This window comes from Diceros bicornis, chromosome 5 (assembly GCF_020826845.1).
Source record: "Diceros bicornis minor isolate mBicDic1 chromosome 5, mDicBic1.mat.cur, whole genome shotgun sequence".
NCBI classification, from domain to species: domain Eukaryota; kingdom Metazoa; phylum Chordata; class Mammalia; order Perissodactyla; family Rhinocerotidae; genus Diceros; species Diceros bicornis.
Genome location: NC_080744.1, coordinates 42,381,337 through 42,399,870, shown reverse-complemented (window position 1 = coordinate 42,399,870; position 18,534 = coordinate 42,381,337). Strand labels below are relative to the sequence as shown.

General features: G+C 37.1%; 1 protein-coding gene and 1 long non-coding RNA gene across 2 annotated transcripts in view; one reads left to right on the top strand and one right to left on the bottom strand.

Moving 5' to 3' along the window:
* The window catches only part of LOC131406048 (uncharacterized), a 38,354-nt gene that overhangs the window by 6,361 nt on the left and 13,459 nt on the right, over positions 1–18,534 (bottom strand). The gene's annotated exons all lie outside the window — the stretch shown is intronic.
* Positions 1–18,534, top strand: part of SLC30A4 (solute carrier family 30 member 4) — a 30,977-nt gene that overhangs the window by 7,474 nt on the left and 4,969 nt on the right. The window contains exons 3-7 of the mRNA XM_058541509.1: positions 289–435; positions 14,394–14,547; positions 16,210–16,411; positions 17,122–17,227; positions 18,015–18,149. Of these exons, the coding sequence (XP_058397492.1) occupies positions 289–435; positions 14,394–14,547; positions 16,210–16,411; positions 17,122–17,227; positions 18,015–18,149 (744 nt within the window). The remainder of the gene's footprint in view (positions 1–288; positions 436–14,393; positions 14,548–16,209; positions 16,412–17,121; positions 17,228–18,014; positions 18,150–18,534) is intronic.

The following is an 18,534-nucleotide window of genomic DNA, read 5'->3' as shown; positions in this document are numbered from 1 at the left end:
ATGTGTTATGTGGGCGGCTTATGTGTTAGCCCCTAATTTAGTGTTTCTTAACTTTTAAGGTCATTGACTGCTTGGAGAATCTGTCACAGAAATGGACATTCTCACCTGAAAAATATACACATATTTAAGGTTTTGCATAAAATTTCAGGATACCTTGATTTAATTGTAATAGGATAAAGATTTAGGTAAAAGCTCATGTTTTGTAGGATGTTACGTATTTTTGGTTTGATTGCTTACATTTTTATTTTAATTAACTTAGTTCTTCTTACCTCTCACCTTTACTCTAAGGCGGATACATTGCAAATAGCCTAGCAATTATGACCGATGCCCTTCACATGTTGACTGACCTAAGTGCCATCATACTGACCCTGCTTGCCTTGTGGCTGTCTTCAAAATCACCAACCAAAAGATTCACCTTTGGATTTCATCGCTTAGGTAAGTAATGGGAGTTTCTTTTGGTTTATAAAATTTTATAGTAGAACTATAATGAACTATAACCTTTGATTAACTGAAATCTTCCTGGTAATAGCCTGTTTGAACAAAGCAAGTGAAGACAGATGAACAACGCTTATTCAGATATGTATCTTCCAGGGTACAGTGTGCTAACCAGTTCACACACATAAAATTATATGGTAATCATTAATCTTCAGATGTTGTTCCCTATGTCTTTTTGAAGACGTTATCAGAAAAAAGTTTACCTTCAGCTTATTGAACCACGCAAAACCACATGAGTTTAATTCGCTAATGAGCATTAACTTGTTTCTTCAAGTATTCCAACTGAAGCTACGGTAGCCCAGATTTTAAGCATTACTATAAGATGTATAATATATACAGTGTGGCTGACCTTCCTTGTGGCCATTGTGTCAACATAATTCTGTGAATGCTGAGAAAGATTCTTTGCTTGACCAAACTTTAGTCAGTCTCCTGAACCTTCTCCCAAGCCCATCTGTGCATTTCCTCGTAAAATCTAGTTTTAGCAAGAACCCTGCTAAGCCAATTTAACAGAACCCCCCTCTCCATATCTGACGGGTTATTCCCCAGGTGATGTCTCAGCACCCTGGCCTATCTTCAGCAAGAATTCTACTAGGTCAATTTAGCCAGAATCCCCCTTACCCTTGATGTTTCCTCTTAGTAATTTTCCATCCACTGACCCCCACGCTGCTCCTTGGCTGTAAATTCCCAGTTGCCTATGCAGTATTCAGAATTGAGCCCAATCTCTGTCTCCCACTGTAAAATTCCGTTGCAGTGGTCTCTATACCTACCTTGATAGCTTCTTCCTCTTGAATAAAGTCGTCTTTACTGTTTTAACAAGTGTCACTGAGGTTTTTTTCTTTAACAATGCATACATTTTTATTTTCCTATTTTGAACAAATATTAATGTTCAATTAAGAGAAGTTAAAGTCATACATTGTTATCCACACAACTCTGCTTCTTGCTGTGTTACTGTTTTTAAATTTTTACTTATTTTTAAAATATGTATGAAACCGTTACTTGAACTATTGTTTGAAGTGCCACATGACCAGCTGTCATTTGCTTAGAACCCAAAAGTTGACATTTAGGTAGCTTCAGAAAAACCTGTCTTAACCAGAATTAACATCTTGGTTTATTTTTTAGAGATACTGAAATTCTTGGCTAATATATCAATTAGTTTCTCCCCTTCTTTGTTACTTTTTAGCCTAATCTTAACACAGCAGCTAGGTCTTCTAAAATTTAGTCACTGGGTCTTCTAGTGTAAAACTTGACATTGTACCTGAATGGCTATATTGCAAGTAGCTATCCAGGTCATCAGTTGGGAAATTATCTGGCATCCCCACCCCTCAGTACTCTGAGCTACTGCACAAGAGAGCTAAAGCCCTGAGTGAGGTTGTTTCCTATTATTTGTTGAGCCACTGCATAATGCATTTGGATGTGTTCCTGAAAGAAACCCCACTGCTTTACAACATATTATACATTCATTTGTTTACTGATTGCCTTGGGGTTTTTTATTTTTTTATTTTTTATTTATTTTTTGTGTGTGTGTGAGGAAGATCAGCCCTGAGCTAACATCCATGCCAATCCTCCTCTTTTTGCTGAGAAAGACTGGCCCTGGGCTAACATCTGTGCCCATCTTCCTCCACTTTACATGGGATGCTGCCACAGCATGGCCTGACAAGCGGTGCGTCGGTGCGCGCCTGGGATCCGAACCTGGGCCTCCAGCAGCGGAGCACACGCACTTAACCGCTACGCCACAGGGCCGGCCCCTGCCTTGGAGTTTTTTAAACAACTTCAAAATTATTTTCAAACTTCAATCTTTTGTGATTTAAACACCTGCAGTTTAAGATCTAAGACTTAAACAAAGCATCATGGAATGGAGATTTTTACCTTCTAACACTATTTGAGAGAGTGCATTTCATTTAGTCCTGTGGTTCTTAATCTCCTGTAGGTCTTAGGTCCCTTGGAATTCTAATGAAAACAGTAGAACTCTCCCTCTAGAAACATGCAATAACAGAACATAGAAAGTCCTACATATAATAAGTTAAGAACCCATAATCATGACAATTCTATTAAATATTAAACAAACCTTAGTATTTATCTAGATAGTCACTTTGTTTCTTCATAAATAACAAGTACTGTGAAAAGATGAGAGAATATAGAACTGTCTGGTTCTATTATGTCTCTGCAAGTTTCTATAGAAAATCTAATCTTTTCCTTTCCTTAAAAGCACTAAGTTCAAGATATCTAAGACTAGATATCAGCATTTGACTCCTGTTTCTCCTGAGAGTCCATTGAAATAAAAAGCACCAAAACAACAAAGAGAAACAAATGGGTCACCAATTACAAATTTTTAGAAATTTCTGGAAGTTGGAAAGTAGTTGGAGGTGGGTTGAAGGAAGAAACTGCAAGAATTTGCAGTTGCAAATTTGCTGAAGCCAAGAAGCTGCAACCTAGAGTACCGTGAGCTAGGAAGTGGATCAGCCCAACAGATTTCCAAAGACTCAGGGACAGAGATGAGCAGAAGTGAGAATTGGCGCTGAAAACAAGGAAGATTAATTGAGTGACTATAAATGGCAACTGCTCCCACTAGTCCACCATGCCCCCACCTTCCTTCCTACCCCACCTCTACTTGGGCAGCCTGCATTTTCCTCCATGTAAAACACCAGATAGTCCTTCTAGAAAGAAATTGAATGAAACATTTGGGGAAAGCTGAGGCTTCTAGTGTGGATGTTGATGCTCCAGAATAAGTCTTCATACAAGAATTCAGGGTTCTGCAGCCTTAGAGCTTGGTCCCCCACGTACTCACCCTAAAGTAATGCACTTGTCCTTGTCTGCCCTGCCCTACACCCCTTATACACCAACCATTTTAATTAGTTTATGGCTTATCCTTCCGGCATTTCCTTTTTGCAAACGACAGTTTCCATATCCTTCTGCCCTAAATGTGAATGGACAACCAAGGATCTTTCAGCAAATGAGGAAAACCAGCAGCATGAAAGAAAATGACCAAAACTAAACTAACAGAAAAATTAGTCCTAGAGGAAAAAAAGGTGACTTAAGGAACAGAAGAAAATGTTTTAAATTATCATATTAATATATTCAGAATAATGTAACTAAAATATTTTGAAGGAGAAAATTACAAGAAAAAGCTCTTGGAAACTGAAATATTGCTGAAGTTAAAAAAATTTTTTTTCAATAGAAAGACTACAGAATATAATCAAGAAAGTCTCCTAGGATATAGAATAAAAAGTTAAAAACAGGAGGAAGAAGTTGAAAACTATAAAAGAATAATCTAGGAGGTCCAAAGTTGCACTATTAAATCGGAAATAGAGAATTTAAAAAATAGAAGGGAATGACTGCTTAATGGGGATGGGGTTTCTTTTTGGGGCATGATGAGCATGTCCTGGAATTAGATAGTGGTGATTGTTGCACAACCTTGCATGTACACTAAAAGCCACTGAACTGCACATTTTAAAATTGTTAAAATGGCGAATTTTTTGTTGTATGAATTTTAGCTAAATTTTTAAAAGTTATCTAAAAAAATAAAAGGAAGAGAATTGTTAAGGTCTAGGTAAATGAGTATTTCCTAGAGCTAAGGAGGGACTCAAGCCTTCACACTAGGCAGGCCTTTTGGGATCTTCTTTTTCTTCTTTTGTATTCCAAAATCCTATTAGGATATATCTAGATATAGAACTTATTTCACTTATTCTGCTCTTTGAAGTAATAGTGGAAATAATGGAAGAAAACTTATAGTGACTTGGGGAGAACTAAAAAGACAACAAAGATATGTAGAATTGAATAAAGCTATAAACCAAAGCAATAGCTGTCCTTGTGTTCCACAAAATACCACTGCTTCATGAGTAATCTCTCCAAGTTCTGTGGGGGAAAGTGTGTTTACATTGGACACATTTAAATAACGTGGCACTGGTGACATCTAATACCAAGACTTGGGGATTCATGTCCTAAAGAACATTGCAGAAGGAATCCCTCTAAGACACTTCTGGTTTGTTACTGTTAATTTTGTTTTGATGGCATGCGGAGTAGGACAGGGGTTGGTTTTTCCTTTGTTTATTTTTTAAATATGTAAAACATAGGTTGCAAAAGTAAAAAAAAATTTTTAAAAGAAAAGATTTACTCAGAGCACTCTTTCTTTCATTCTGTCCCCTCCAACCCATCCTCCCTCCCACTCCTTATTTGTAATATTTTAGCTAGTTTCTGGGCTATCCTGCCAGCATTTCCTTTTGAAAATATAAGGAAATACATTTATATGTTCATATCCTGCTCCCTGCCACCCTTTCTTATGCCAAAGGCAGCATAGTTAACACCCAGTTCTAAACCTGGAGGTGTGTGTCTGTGAATGATAGTCAGATATTAGTATCATTCCCTAAATTTATTTCCTTTTTGTGTTCTCATAGCGCTTTGTACATACCTAATAGCATTTATCACATTTTTATAGCTATTTTTATGAAACTGTGTCTCCTTCTAGACCATGAATTAAGTAGGGACAGGAACAGGTAATATTACACTCTATGTGTCTGGACTAATAAATGCTATATAAGAGATTATTAATCAAATTGTTGCATATTCAGGCTGAGTAAATAAGAATATGAAAACTGTGATAATTTATTATAGCTCTTGATCCTCAAGTCATTTGTGTTTGGGGTAAATTAAACCAATTTCCAAGCTGGGAATAAAGGTATTTTTGAAATTTTGGGACTAAAATATTTGGGTCTTGAAAACATTTATCTGTATTCTGAAACTGTGGTCATGTTCACAGACTAGACTATAAAAATTTATTTGATCCATAACATAGCTGGGTAGCCTGACTCATAGGTCCTTTTGGGTACAGAAAGAAATCAGAAGGGAGTTTCTTCTTCCTTTTCTCTGTCAGGAGCTCGTCCATTTGTTTGTTTTGGTACTTTCAGTTTTAGAGTTTTGTCAGATGATTTTAAGTTCAAATCTGAGATCTGCAGTTTTACTAGCTATATGACCTTTTGGAGAGGGATTTAATCCCTCTAAGTACGAGTTTCCTCTGTAAAACAGGGATGATACTTCTTGTATTGCAGAATTGTAAAAAATACGTAAGGTAAGGTGGTAAGGTACAAGTACGTAACACAGTCCCTGGCACAGGGAAAATTCCCAGTAAAAGTTAGTTCAAGCCTTCTTTTCCTTCCCTCTTCTACCTGCCAGTATATCATCTTGCCCGGATTTCTCATATCTCTCCAAATGGTCCATTCTCCAAAATTGCCTACCTTCCCTTCTCCCCCAGTCGGAATTCTTACTCTCTCAGCCTAACTGCCTCAGCTAGGTAGTGGGAGAAAAGTAAGATGATTCACCCTGATAATTAAATAACAGTTTTTAAAGATGTGCTTTTTAACTCAGGTCTTTGGTAACATTTTTGGCAATATAACAAAATTTATTTTAGCAAAAATCATTCAGTCAAGGTGAGAGAAGGGTGGTTTTAGATTTGAGGGGTGAGCCCAGGTGGCTGTCCCAGGGGTCAGGCCCATTCTGTTGGTACTTTCCTTTCCTTTGTGGGAACTCACAGATTGTGTAAAATCATTCAGATTTTTCTTTTCCTTTTCTTGCTTTCTTTATTACTTTACAGTGAGCTACAATGGCAGCTCTTTTGTGGGAAGAGGGAGAGCAGGGTAGGAGCCGTATGTGAGTTATTTTTAAATGCCTGGATTTATTTGACTGTGGGTATGGCATCTTATTCTGGAAGTTAATAAAACTTAAAACTTAATAAAACCACACTGTAGGAGAAATCCCACAAATCCTTAGGAGGAATAGCAGGATCTCGCAGACAAAGGGGACACATGCTATTCTCAAGAGAACAGCCCCCATCCCCCTGCTTGCTCTCCACTTTTATTCTTCTCTGTGGATGGTGAAGCATAATTGACCTAATTTATATGGCTTTTCTTCCAGTTCTTGAGCTGAAGAGGCTGCATGGATTAGATAAAGATAGTGATCATGTGAAAGGACTGTAGTAAGCAGAGGTGTCTGCATTTGAGATAAAAAACAAGATGTACACTTTGGTAATCAAACCATCAGCCTAGGTTCGTGGCAAAGCGACAGTGCAGAAGTCTTTGTAGCAGTGTGTAGTTCAGACCTTGGCAGCTCTGGCTAGATGATGGTTGTCCTGAGGTAGTATATCGTTATAATGCTAATTCTATGTAGTCTGTTATTTTATCCCCGATGCTAAAGGAGCAGAAAGTATTCAGCTAAAAACATCTCTTCCCTCGTACATGCAGCCAAAAAAAATCTCATCTCCCGAGTTAGTGATTCATTTTAACAACTTCCTCCCACCCCTGACAAGAGTTACACCTATTAATTATTCACATTTTAGTGAGAACTAATTCATATCACATGAACATCTATAGGAAAAGAATAGCTACTTCCTAGAAATGGGACTTTTTTACTGAAGCAGAGGAAGACATGAGTGAGGCCAAGGATGGATAGCCAAAAGTCAGCTTGAGAGTACTGGGGTTAGAAGGCAGGAAATAGGAGATTATTTAGAATAGGAGGTGAGAGGATCCAAGACAAACTTTGCAGTTTAGCTTGGCATTCTGGTGGCAACAGTGGGTCACTGAGAATCCTATATGATGTGTTTTTTTTTTTTTTTTTGAGGTAACATTGGTTTATAACATTATATAAATTTCAGGTGTACATCATTATATTTCCATTTCTGTGGAGACCACCTCATGTTCACCACCCAAAGACTAATTACCATCCATCACTGTACACATGTGCCCTGTCACCCCTTTCACCCTCCTCTCTCCCCCTTCCCCCCCTGGTAACCACCAATCTAATTTCTGTATCTATGTGTGTGTGTGTTGTTGTTGTTGCTATTGTTTTATCTTCTACTTATGAGTAAGATCATACAGTATTTGACTTTCTCTGTCTGACTTTTTTCACTTAGCACAATACCCTCAAGGTCCATCCATGTTGCAAATGGCAAGATTTCATCTTTTTTATGGCTGAGTAGTATTCCATTGTGCATATATACCACATCATCTTCTATCCATGCATCCCTTGATGGGCACTTAGGTTGTTTCCAAGCCTTGGCTATTGTCAATAATGCCACAATGAACAAAGGGGTGCATATGTCTTTACGCATTCATGTTTTCATGTTCGATGGAATAGCTAGATCATATGGTAGTTCTATTCTTAATTTTTGAAGAGTCTCCATATTGTTTTCCAAAGTGGCTGCCCCAGTTTACATTCCCACCAGCAATGTATGAAAATTTCCTTTTCTCTACATCCTCTCCCACACTAGTTATTTCTTGTCTTGTTAATTATAGCCATTCTGACGAGCATGAGGTGATATCTCATTGTAGTTTTGATTTGCATTTCCCTAATAATTAGTGATGTTGAACATCTTTTCATGTGCCTGATGGCCATCTGTATAACTTCTTTGGAAAAATGTCTGTTCCGATCTTTTGCCCATTTTTTAATTAGGTTATTTGTTTCTTTATTGTTGAGATGTGTGAGTTCTTTATGCATTTTGAATATTAACCCCTTATCAGCTATATGGTTTGCAAATACCCTCTCCCAGTTGTTAGGTTGTCTTTTCGTTTTGTTGATGGTTTCCTTTGCTGTGCAGAAGCTTTTTAGTTTGATGTAGTCCCATTTGTTTATTTTTTCTTTTGTATGATGTCTTGAGCCTGAGTGCAGTAGGGTTGTCTGCAACTGAGTTGAAACACAAATACTAGTTTGGAAGTCCTAGGAAAATCGAGTACAGCCACGGATTTTCCTTCTATTTCCTTCCTATCTTCTATAAGAAGAAGGTAGAAAAGAGAAACAGCATGAAAGGAAGTAGAAGAAAGAATGTATCTCCACTCTTCTTTCCATATTCGTTTTTATAGACCTCTGAAACCTGTCTTTAGATGTTTGCTATATATAATTCTTTGAGGCAATAGAAAGACAAGTGTTATATAATTTAAGAGAAATATACTCATTATTGCATCATAGCATTAGCAAAGTTAACAGTTATGATAGGCCAGTACATCTAGGCAGCACTCATGAAAAAGCCAATTTGCTTGGGTTGAGTGTGGTTTACACAGTTGAAGCAAATTGTTACTCATTCACCAAATAGGTACTCAATATACTCAATAGTTACCTTTGAATGAATGAATAATAGTATAGGGTGGGGAGACAGGCAGTAAATATGTACACAAACACAACATCATCGTAAATTGTGTTAAATGCTACAAAGAGAAAGAACAAGGTACTATGATAGAGAATAACAGAGGAGGACAGAGAAGGACTCAGTGTTTTTCAAATGAACCTTGAAAACCTCTAATTTTGGCAATTTATACATGTGTTAAAATGTGCAGTAAACGTTTTTCATATTTTATAGTGCTATCAAAACTAGATGATCATCTATGTTTTCTCCCATTTAATTTTTTTCTTACCATTTATGAGCCATTCAAACCAAAACTGTTTATTCTCTGTGTGTGGAATTCAGGGTGTGTTTTGGTCTTTATTAGATCATTGACCATAAACATTTGTTTATATTTCAACTGAATGAAAAGACCCACGTGATGTTATAACAAAAAACACATATTCACTCATCTTACTCTCTCCACCAATGCTACAGTTCAGCCAGGTGGAGTGATTTCATTATTTGTGTGTAAAGTAGCAAGATGTGTTAGAACTACTATCATAATAGGTTTTCTAGAATTTCCATAAAAATCTCTTTCGAGAGTTTTTCATTTATGCCAGATATCCATTTAGTCAAGTTTATCTAAAGCTAACGGGGTAGTAACTTTCACAGAAATCTAGAGTTTCAATTGTGCAAGTTCCTGGGTCTCCTGTAGAAAATGAAAAATCCATATATTACACAATCCTTTTGTCTTGAAAACCTTTATTGTATATTATGTGACTGGAGACCAACCCAGAGCAAGAAGGAGAAGACTAGAGCAAATCATAATTTGCTTGTTGATTGAAAGCTTCCCCCTCTTTTAAATGTTTGGGAAGAAAACATCTTGCCTATTTTATCTGCATTCCATCATGTTAAAAATACTATGAAAAAAATGTTTTAAACACTAATTAGTCCTATTCATGATATTTCACCAAAGTGTAATTTATTCACAATGAAAAAGCTCTTTGTTCTTTTTGTCAGAATAAATGATCATAATCTTACTATAAGGATTTTTAGCTGTATAGTATTATCTGTGCCTTATACTTTTCAACTATAAATCTCGGCCCTAAAAATCTGCTTAAAATTTTGGGTTTTTTTTCTTTTGCATTTATCAGTATTCTGTCAAGAAGATGTTTTGACAGGTGATTATAATAAAAAATAACAGATGGGGGCCAGCCCGCTGGCGCAAGCAGCTAAGTGCATGCGCTCCGCTGCGGCGGCCCGGGGTTCGCCAGTTCGGATCCTGGGCGTGCACAGATGCACAGCTTGTCAAGCCATGCTCTGGTGGCGTCCCATATAAAGTAGAGGAAGATGGGCATGGATTTTAGCCCAGGGCCAGTCTTCCTCAGCAAAAAAAGAGGAGGATTGGCAGATGTTAGCTCAGGGCTGATTTTCCTGACAAAAAAAATAAAAATAAAAAATAACAGATGAATGTCTTTGCTTTTCACCAAGGGAACTTGATATGAGGCACATTCCTTATTAATTGCTGGAAAAGGACTATCATTGATAGCTGTATCCTAATATGTCATTTTGGGAATTTCTAGGAATCAGCTGAATTCCATTACTCTTGGCTGTGGGCAGGCATTGGGGTGAAATGCTATGCTACTCACCTGGGTGAAAAACGTGGCGTGGGAAACCGAGTTTTCAGCTGCAGGCCTCAGAAGCCTGGTGGGCCTTCTGTGGATGGGAATCCTTTCTGCCAAGGAACCCTGTTTATGTTTTACTTTGACTTTCATTTTACTTTATTTTGAATGTGGTTTTGCCTTATCTGAGAGTTCACAAAAAGGAAATTTTAAGTGTTCAGGAAAATTATCACTGGGATGTGGGGTTGCCACATTTAGCATGCACGTACACAAACACATACACACTGTTACAGGATGCCCGATATGTCTGAAATATTGCGTGGGACATATTTATACTAAAAAAATTATTTGTTGTTTATCTGAAATGCAAATTTAACTTAGCATCCAGTATTTTATCTGGCAGACTTACTGGGGTAACTATATAATTTATCATCCAAACCAGGACACTTTTGAGAGTGAAATGGGGCACTTTTAATAACTATGCCAGGACAACAGGCATAGATTGGGACTATCCTGGGAAAACTGGAAAGTGTGGTCAACTTAATTATAGGGGATTTTGAAAGAATTTTTAATTGTTAGTTTTAGACTTTCATAAGCAATAACATCTGTCATTAACTTGTATAGCTATGAATCTTTATAAATGTAAAGTGTATTGCTTCATAATTTCATATTAAAAATTTAATTAAGGCACCTTAAAATGGTCGTGATCTAATTGCTAGCTTCAAGCTCGATACATGATTAAAGTTCTTTGTCTTTTTTTTTTTGGAAGAGTTTGAGAAGGATTGGTATTTTTAAAAACTAATTTTAAAGAGAATTAAAGTTCTCTTTCTTTGTGAGTAAAAGGAGGAGGCTACCACTAGTACATGAGATTTTACAGTTTAAATATTTTTTAATTATTTCTTTATATTATTTATATATATGTATTTTAGCATCAGCCAGTGCTGGTGGTCTAGTGGTTAAGATTCTGCACTCTCACTCCCACGGCCTGGGTTCATTTCCCTGTCAGGGAACCACACCACCCATCTGTCATCTGTTGGTTGTCATATTGTGGCCAATGCGTGTTGCTCTGAAGCTGAAAGCTACGCCACCCGGTATTTCAAATACCAGCAGGGTCACCCATGATGGACAGGTTTCAGTGGAGCTTCCAGATTAGGAAGAAGGACCTGGCTACCCACTTCCAAAAAAATTGGTCATGAGGACCCTGTGAATAGCAGCAGAGTATTGTCCGACAAAGTGAAGATAAGGGAATGGTGCAAAAAGACCGGGCAGGGTTCCTCCACTGTACACAGGCTCACTAAGAGCCAGAATTGACTCCATGGCGCTAACAACAATAAATTTTACCATCAGAAGTTATAACTTAAGAAATTCCATTTCATTTACTGTCTTATATTTGGCTTAATTCTCTTATAGCCTATTTACTTCTTGTTTTTTGGCATTTACTAAATAACCTATTATTCATATTTAGCTTAATCTTCTAAACTGTATAGCCTTTTATCTTCCCTTGCTCAACCTAACTTCATTCTGCAAATTCACCTGTAAATATTTGAGTACCTGCCACATGCCAGCAACTCTGCTGAGTGCTACAGTAATGTGACATGGAATAAGACTTGGTTGTATCCTCAAGGAGATTAGAGTCTGGACTGAATATCTCCAGAGCCTTGTACATTTCAGTTGGTCTTTTCTCTGTCTTCTTCAGCCCTTTGTCTCTTTGGAAGTATGATGATTAATATGTCAAGAATAGGTGTACCATGGTTTTGAATAGGAATTGTATGTTTTTGTATTATTCCAACATCTCTTCTGTTGGTTTTTTTTTTTTTTTTTTTTTTGGTGAGGAAGATTCACCCTGAGCTAATATCTGTTGGCAATCTTCCTCGTTTTTTTTTGCTTGAGGAAAATTAGCCCTGAGCTCACATCTGTGCCCATCTTCCTCTATTTTGTATGTGGGATGCCTCTACAGCATGGCTGATGAGTGGAGTAGGCCCACGCCAGGGATCCGAACCTGCGAACCTGGGCCGCCTAAGCGGAGCATACGGAACTTGAACCACTCAGCCATGGGGCCGGCCGCCAACATCTCTTCTGTTGATGCACAGGATTTTATTGGAGTTTTGGCTTCATTAATGAGATGGCTTCAGGAAACAGCTTATAACTGTTAGATAATTTTTCTGTGTTGTAATTTATGAGTTGGAATAAAAACGTATCAAAGTCCAATACAGTTGAACTGCCTGAAACCTTTGAGCAATGAGTCGACCGTGATAACAGTTTTCCAGATTGTTTTACCTTTTAACACTTAACAGAATTAATGTCTGGTTTCTCTAAAAGAAAAGTTTTCTTTAAAAGTATTTTCTTGCTTTTATTGTTTTGAGTGTCAACACTTGTTTAATATAATAATGTTAGTTAATTATTTAAAAATATACTTCACATTGCCCTATTTTTTATTTTGCAAAGATATAACATTATTTCTACTTTATACTCACATGTAGAAAATTCATATGGGATAAAAGCAAAAATAGTGCAGTCATTCCTGTCTCCTAGCCACCCATTCCCCTCCCCTGTTCTCCTGATAACCAGTTTTTTATCAGTATTTTGTAATCCTTCAAAGGTTGCATGTACAGATCATTATTTACATATTCCTTTTTTTTCTTTTCACACAAACGGTAACATACCATATACACTGTTGTGTACTTTGTTTTTTTCATGAAACACTGTATCTCAGAGATTATCAGAATATGAAGAGCCTTATTCTTTTTTGTGTGTGTGTGAGGAAGATCGGCCCTGAGCTAACATCTGCCAATCCTCCTCTTTTTGCTGAGGAAGATTGGCTGTGGGCTAACATCCATGCCTATCTTCCTCCACTTTATATGGGACGCCGCCACAGCATGGCTTGCCAAGCGGTGCGTCGGTGCACGCCCAGGATCCGAACCAGCGAACCCTGGCCTACCGCAGCGGAGCGCGTGCACTTAACCACTTGCACCACCAGGCCGGCCCCTCCTTATGCTTTTTTAACAGCTACATAGTATTCCATGTTACAAGGCCCCTACTAATCACTTTTTTCATTGTTTCTAGTCATTTGCTATTATATACAATGCTTGATGAATCGCTTCATAACATACCTCATTTTGCACACGTGCAACTCAATTGGCATGAGTACGCATATCATTACTAGGAGAGGAATTCCTAGGTCAAAGTGCATTCATGCATACTTGCATGCCTTAAAAAGTGTGTTTGTTTTTCTTTAGTCTAAAGGTAATACGTATTTGTGGTAAAAACTTAAAACATTTCAAATATTACTGAAAAAATTGAAGTGAAAAATAAATTCCCCAAGCTCCTAGTCCCACTTCCCAGAGATAACACTATCTTTCTTGTGATTATCAATTTGCCTGATTTTTGTTTTTCTTTTTTTTATATAAATGGCTGTATGGTATCCCCTTATATGTATATATCATAATTTACTCATTAAGTTCCTCATTGGTGGACATTTAAGATGTCTCCAGATCTTTGTTGATACTAAAGACAAAGCTATGGTGAAAAACCTTGTAGATATCTTTGCATACGTATGGATGTGTTTCTATCAGATAGATTCCTAAAATCAAGGAATATATGCATTTTAAATTTTGATTCGTTTTACTAATTGCTCTCCAAAAAGATAGTTCCAGTTGATACTTCCACCAATATATCCATGCTCTGGCTATTATCAAACTTTTTAATCTTTGCCAATTTAGTAAAGGACAAAAAGAAATCTTATTCTTATTTGAATTTCTTATTTTATGATTGATTTTGATAAATTGGCCATTTCTGTTTATTTTCTGTATATTACTATTTCTAAGTTTTTTACCCATTTTTCCTATGGGTTCACTTTGTTATTGATTTGTAAGTGTACTCTTCTATTAGGAAATTAGTCACGTATGTTACAAATATTTCTTCTCAGTTTTTCATTTTTTCCAATGGGTGTGGTCTGTAAATATACATAATTTCACCCTAAAGAGATGGGGGGGTGGAGTGGTGGGAGTGAATTAGTGGAGGATCCAGATCAAACTGCTAAACACTTTTTAAATAAGAAAAATAACATGACAAAAATGATATAGTGCTTTTATCTCCTTAGAGGAAAGAAGATATAAGATTGTACAATATTTAGTTTGTATGAAGTGTAATAACCATGCTGCTAATGTATTTGTTTTTTATATTTTCCCCTCCAGAGGTTTTGTCAGCTATGATTAGTGTGCTGTTGGTATATATACTTATGGGATTCCTCCTATATGAAGCTGTCCAAAGAACTATCCATATGAAATATGAAATAAATGGAGATATAATGCTCATTACCGCAGCTATTGGTGTTGCAGTTAACATAATGTAAGCTCTAATTTTTAAAAAAATTTTAATCAGCTTTATTTTTTAGAGCAGTTTTAGGTTCACAGCAAAATTAAGCAGAATGTACACAGATTTCCCATATATCCCCTGCCCCCACACATGCATCGCCTCCCCCATTATTAATATCACCACCACAGAGTGGTACATTTGTTCAATTGATGAACCCACATTGATATAACATTATCACACAGAGTCCGTAGTTTACGTTAGGGTTCACTCTTGGTGTTGTACATTCCATGGGTTTGGACAAATTTATGATGACATGTTTCCACCATTATAGTATCATAAATTCTATATTGTTTTCACAATATTTTCAAGTACTGTGAACTTAAAGACTATTGTACGTGCATTCAGTAATGTGCAGTGATATTTTATATATTTTTAAATTATATAGTACATTAGTTTTTCTTATAAATGTTAATAAAACGCTATTGGAATTATAAATTCTTCATTAGTTTGCTCAGGTATACTGAAGTTTGACTAACAATCAGGAATTTAAGTAGGACAGGTTTTTTTTTAATTTAACTTTTATAATACTTTTATGTTAACTAGATGTTTTTTAACTACCAACTTTTTTTCCTAAAAACTACCAAATTTTTAAGTTATATACTTAATCATTTGGATCAGGGGTCAGCAAACTTTTACTGTAAAGGCCCAGAGAGGGCCGGCCCCGTGGCTTAGCAGTTAAGTGTGCGCGCTCTGCTGCTGGCAGCCCGGGTTCGGATTCTGGGCGCGCACTGATGCACCGCTTCTCCGGCCACGCTGAGGCCGCGTCCCACATACAGCAACTAGAAGGATGTGCAACTATGACATACAACTATCTTCTGGGGCTTGGGGGAAAAAAAAATAAATAAAAGGCCCAGAGAGTAAATATTTTAGGCTTTGAGAGCCACACAGTCTCTTTTGCAGCTACTCAACTTGGCTGTTATAGAATAAAAGCAGCCACATTCAGTATGTAAACAAATGAGCATGGCTGTGTTCCAATAAAACTTTATTTACCAAGAAATGCAGTGGCCAAATATAGTCCACAGACCGTGGTCTGCCAATCCCTGCCCTAGGGGCTTCCATTCATACTTAGAATAAAATCAAGTAAAGTCCTTACCATAGCCTTTTTAATAACATCCTGTGTACCTCTGCAACTCATCTCCTAGCACTCTTGCTCATATTTTTCTAGCCACAATGGCTGTCTTGCTTTTTTTAACCACATGGAGCACATTTTCATCTCAGGGTCTTTGCCCTGGTATTCCTTCTGCCTAGAACCCTCTTCCACCAACACTCGCTTCCTGACTTCATTCAAGCCTCTGCTCAGATGGAATCTGAGGCTTTCTCTCACCACTCTCCCCATCACTCTCCATCCCCTTGCAATGCTTTACTTTTCTTCAAAGCATTTGCATTGACTGGCAGTACATTATGTATTTATTTGTTTACTTCTCTGCCTTCCCTACTAGAACATAAGCTCTGTGGGGGTAGGGATATGTCTGTCATATTCACTGTTTTGACTCCGGCACCTAGAACGGTATCAGACACATAATAGGTGCTCAAATATTTATTATGAGTTCCATGTTGCCTCAGTAGTGTCTGACTAGTAACAGTTTTGTCAATAAAATTAGGAAGAATAATAACGTTTTCTTTTATTTTTAACAGAATGGGGTTTCTGTTGAACCAGTCTGGTCACCATCACACCCATTCCCACTCCCTGCCTTCAGATTCTCCTACCACAGGTCCTAGGTTTGGACACAGCAATGGGCAGGATAGCCTGGCGGTGAGAGCTGCATTTGTACATGCCTTGGGGGATTTGGTGCAGAGTGTTGGTGTGCTAATAGCTGCATACATCATTCGATTCAAGGTAATATGATTGCTTGTTTTTCTGTTTTGAAACATATTTAATTTCAACATTAAAACTAACAGTGATGGTCTTTTATCAGTATCCTGTACACCAGTGCCAGTCCTTCATTTTGCCTTTCTGCAAGCTTAATTGAGCCATCAGTATAGCTCCTTTGTTAGCACAAAACACCATAGCATCACCTCATGGAGTAACTTATCTGTAGTTGGCTTGGGTAGTGCCTCCACTGGAGAACTCAGTTTTAAGCCTTGTCACTGAACTGCTAGGTACTGGAATGTGCACTGGACTAGAAATCCAGAGAGTGGGTGCTAGTCTTGGCTCTGCCATTAATGCTTCAACCTTGAGCAAGTACCCCAACTCTAAACTTGAATTTCCTCTTCTATAATATGAGAGGCTTAGACCAGATAGATGGCTGCTAAAGCTCCTTTTAGCTCTGATCTTCTATGGTTCTGGGTGAAAGATTTAGAGAAGGCACAGAGGAAAAAAGAGAAAAAGTGATTAAATTTCTGGAAATAGGTCCCACGAGGAGAGTCATTTAAACCATCTAGGAAGGAATGAAGACATTTCTCAATTGCAATATCCAAGTTTAAGGGTATTCTCCAGTCCTGCTAAAGAAAGCTACAGAATAGGAGACAGAGTATGCCATGCTTTGCTTTACAGTCTGTTTTATTTGTCTATATTTAATCACACAATTTTGATCTGTCATCTTTCAGCCAGAATACAAGATCGCTGATCCCATCTGTACATATGTATTTTCATTACTTGTGGCTTTTACAACATTTCGCATCATATGGGACACAGTAGTTATAATACTAGAAGGTAAGATCTCACTAATATCCCCATTGTGGGCTTATTACTTTCCTAAATCAGATTGGGGATGGGAGGGGGACACTCAAGGGTGGGAGCCATGTCTTTTCCTTTCTTTCTACCGATACTTATCAGGCTGTAGTAATACCACCTTACATGTATCTAACATATAAGAATCAATGCACTCTCCCATCTATTACTCGTTTGATCCTTATAATAGCTAAGAGAAGCAGGTAAGGCAGACATTATTATCCCCATTTATCCATAAGAAAATTGAGGTTCAGAGGCCTAACATACCTTGATTAGGGTCATGCTGCTAGTAAACTGTGGAGCTAGGACAAGAATGCAACTCTTTTGATTCTTAATGTAATTGTGTATTCCTTAACTTCCATTTAACTTGCTACTTTGTTATATTTTCAACATCCCTGCCTTACTGATATTATGTATAAGCATGTAAATATAAGTTCTCAACAGTAGGTTTATCGTCATTAGATGTTCCTTTCTTTTTTTCTTTTTCTTTTTTTGTCTATCCTAGCTTATTTGTTAGAAGTATTCTGGTTTGATTGACATTCCTTTTTAGTACAAATGAACATTTTTTTAAGTATTTATTAACCTCTTGTATATATCCTGCCAAAAGTGTGCATGGTTTATCTTAAAGTATTAATATATTTTAAAGTGTTTGTTTAAACTGAATTTGGTAAAGCCATTTGGTTTCTTTGAAAAAAATGTCCTATCAGTAATGTATAACTTTTTTCCCAAAATAAACTTTATTTATAAGTGATATATTCTGAACTAATAGGTGTGCCAAGCCATTTGAATGTAGACTATATCAAAGAAGCCTTGATGAAAATAGAAGATGTATATTCAGTGGAAGATTTAAATATCTGGTCTCTCACTTCAGGAAAACCTACTGCCATAGTACACATACAGCTAAGTATGTTGCTGATGGTAAATGCTGGGGTTGGTGGACTTCTAGCTTTGGAATTAAATCTGTGCTTATAATTAGGTAGGAAGACTTTTCTCCTGAAAGATTTGTTTTAAAGGAGGGGTGAGGCTATTCAAAAGGTGAATTGCAGGTCAGCATGGATAGCAGAGCGATAATTTTTGATCTCTTTGAGATAAGACATTACAGATTGATTTTTGCCTTCAAGTAAAAGGCATTAAGTATATTTACCATGTTTTTTCTACATAAGAAAAGCTAGACTCTATGTTTTTATTTCTTTTTTTTTTTTTTTGGGTGAGGAGATCAGCCCTGTGCTAACATCTGCCAATCCTCCTCTTTTTTTGCTGAGAAAGACTGGCCCAGGGCTAACATCCGT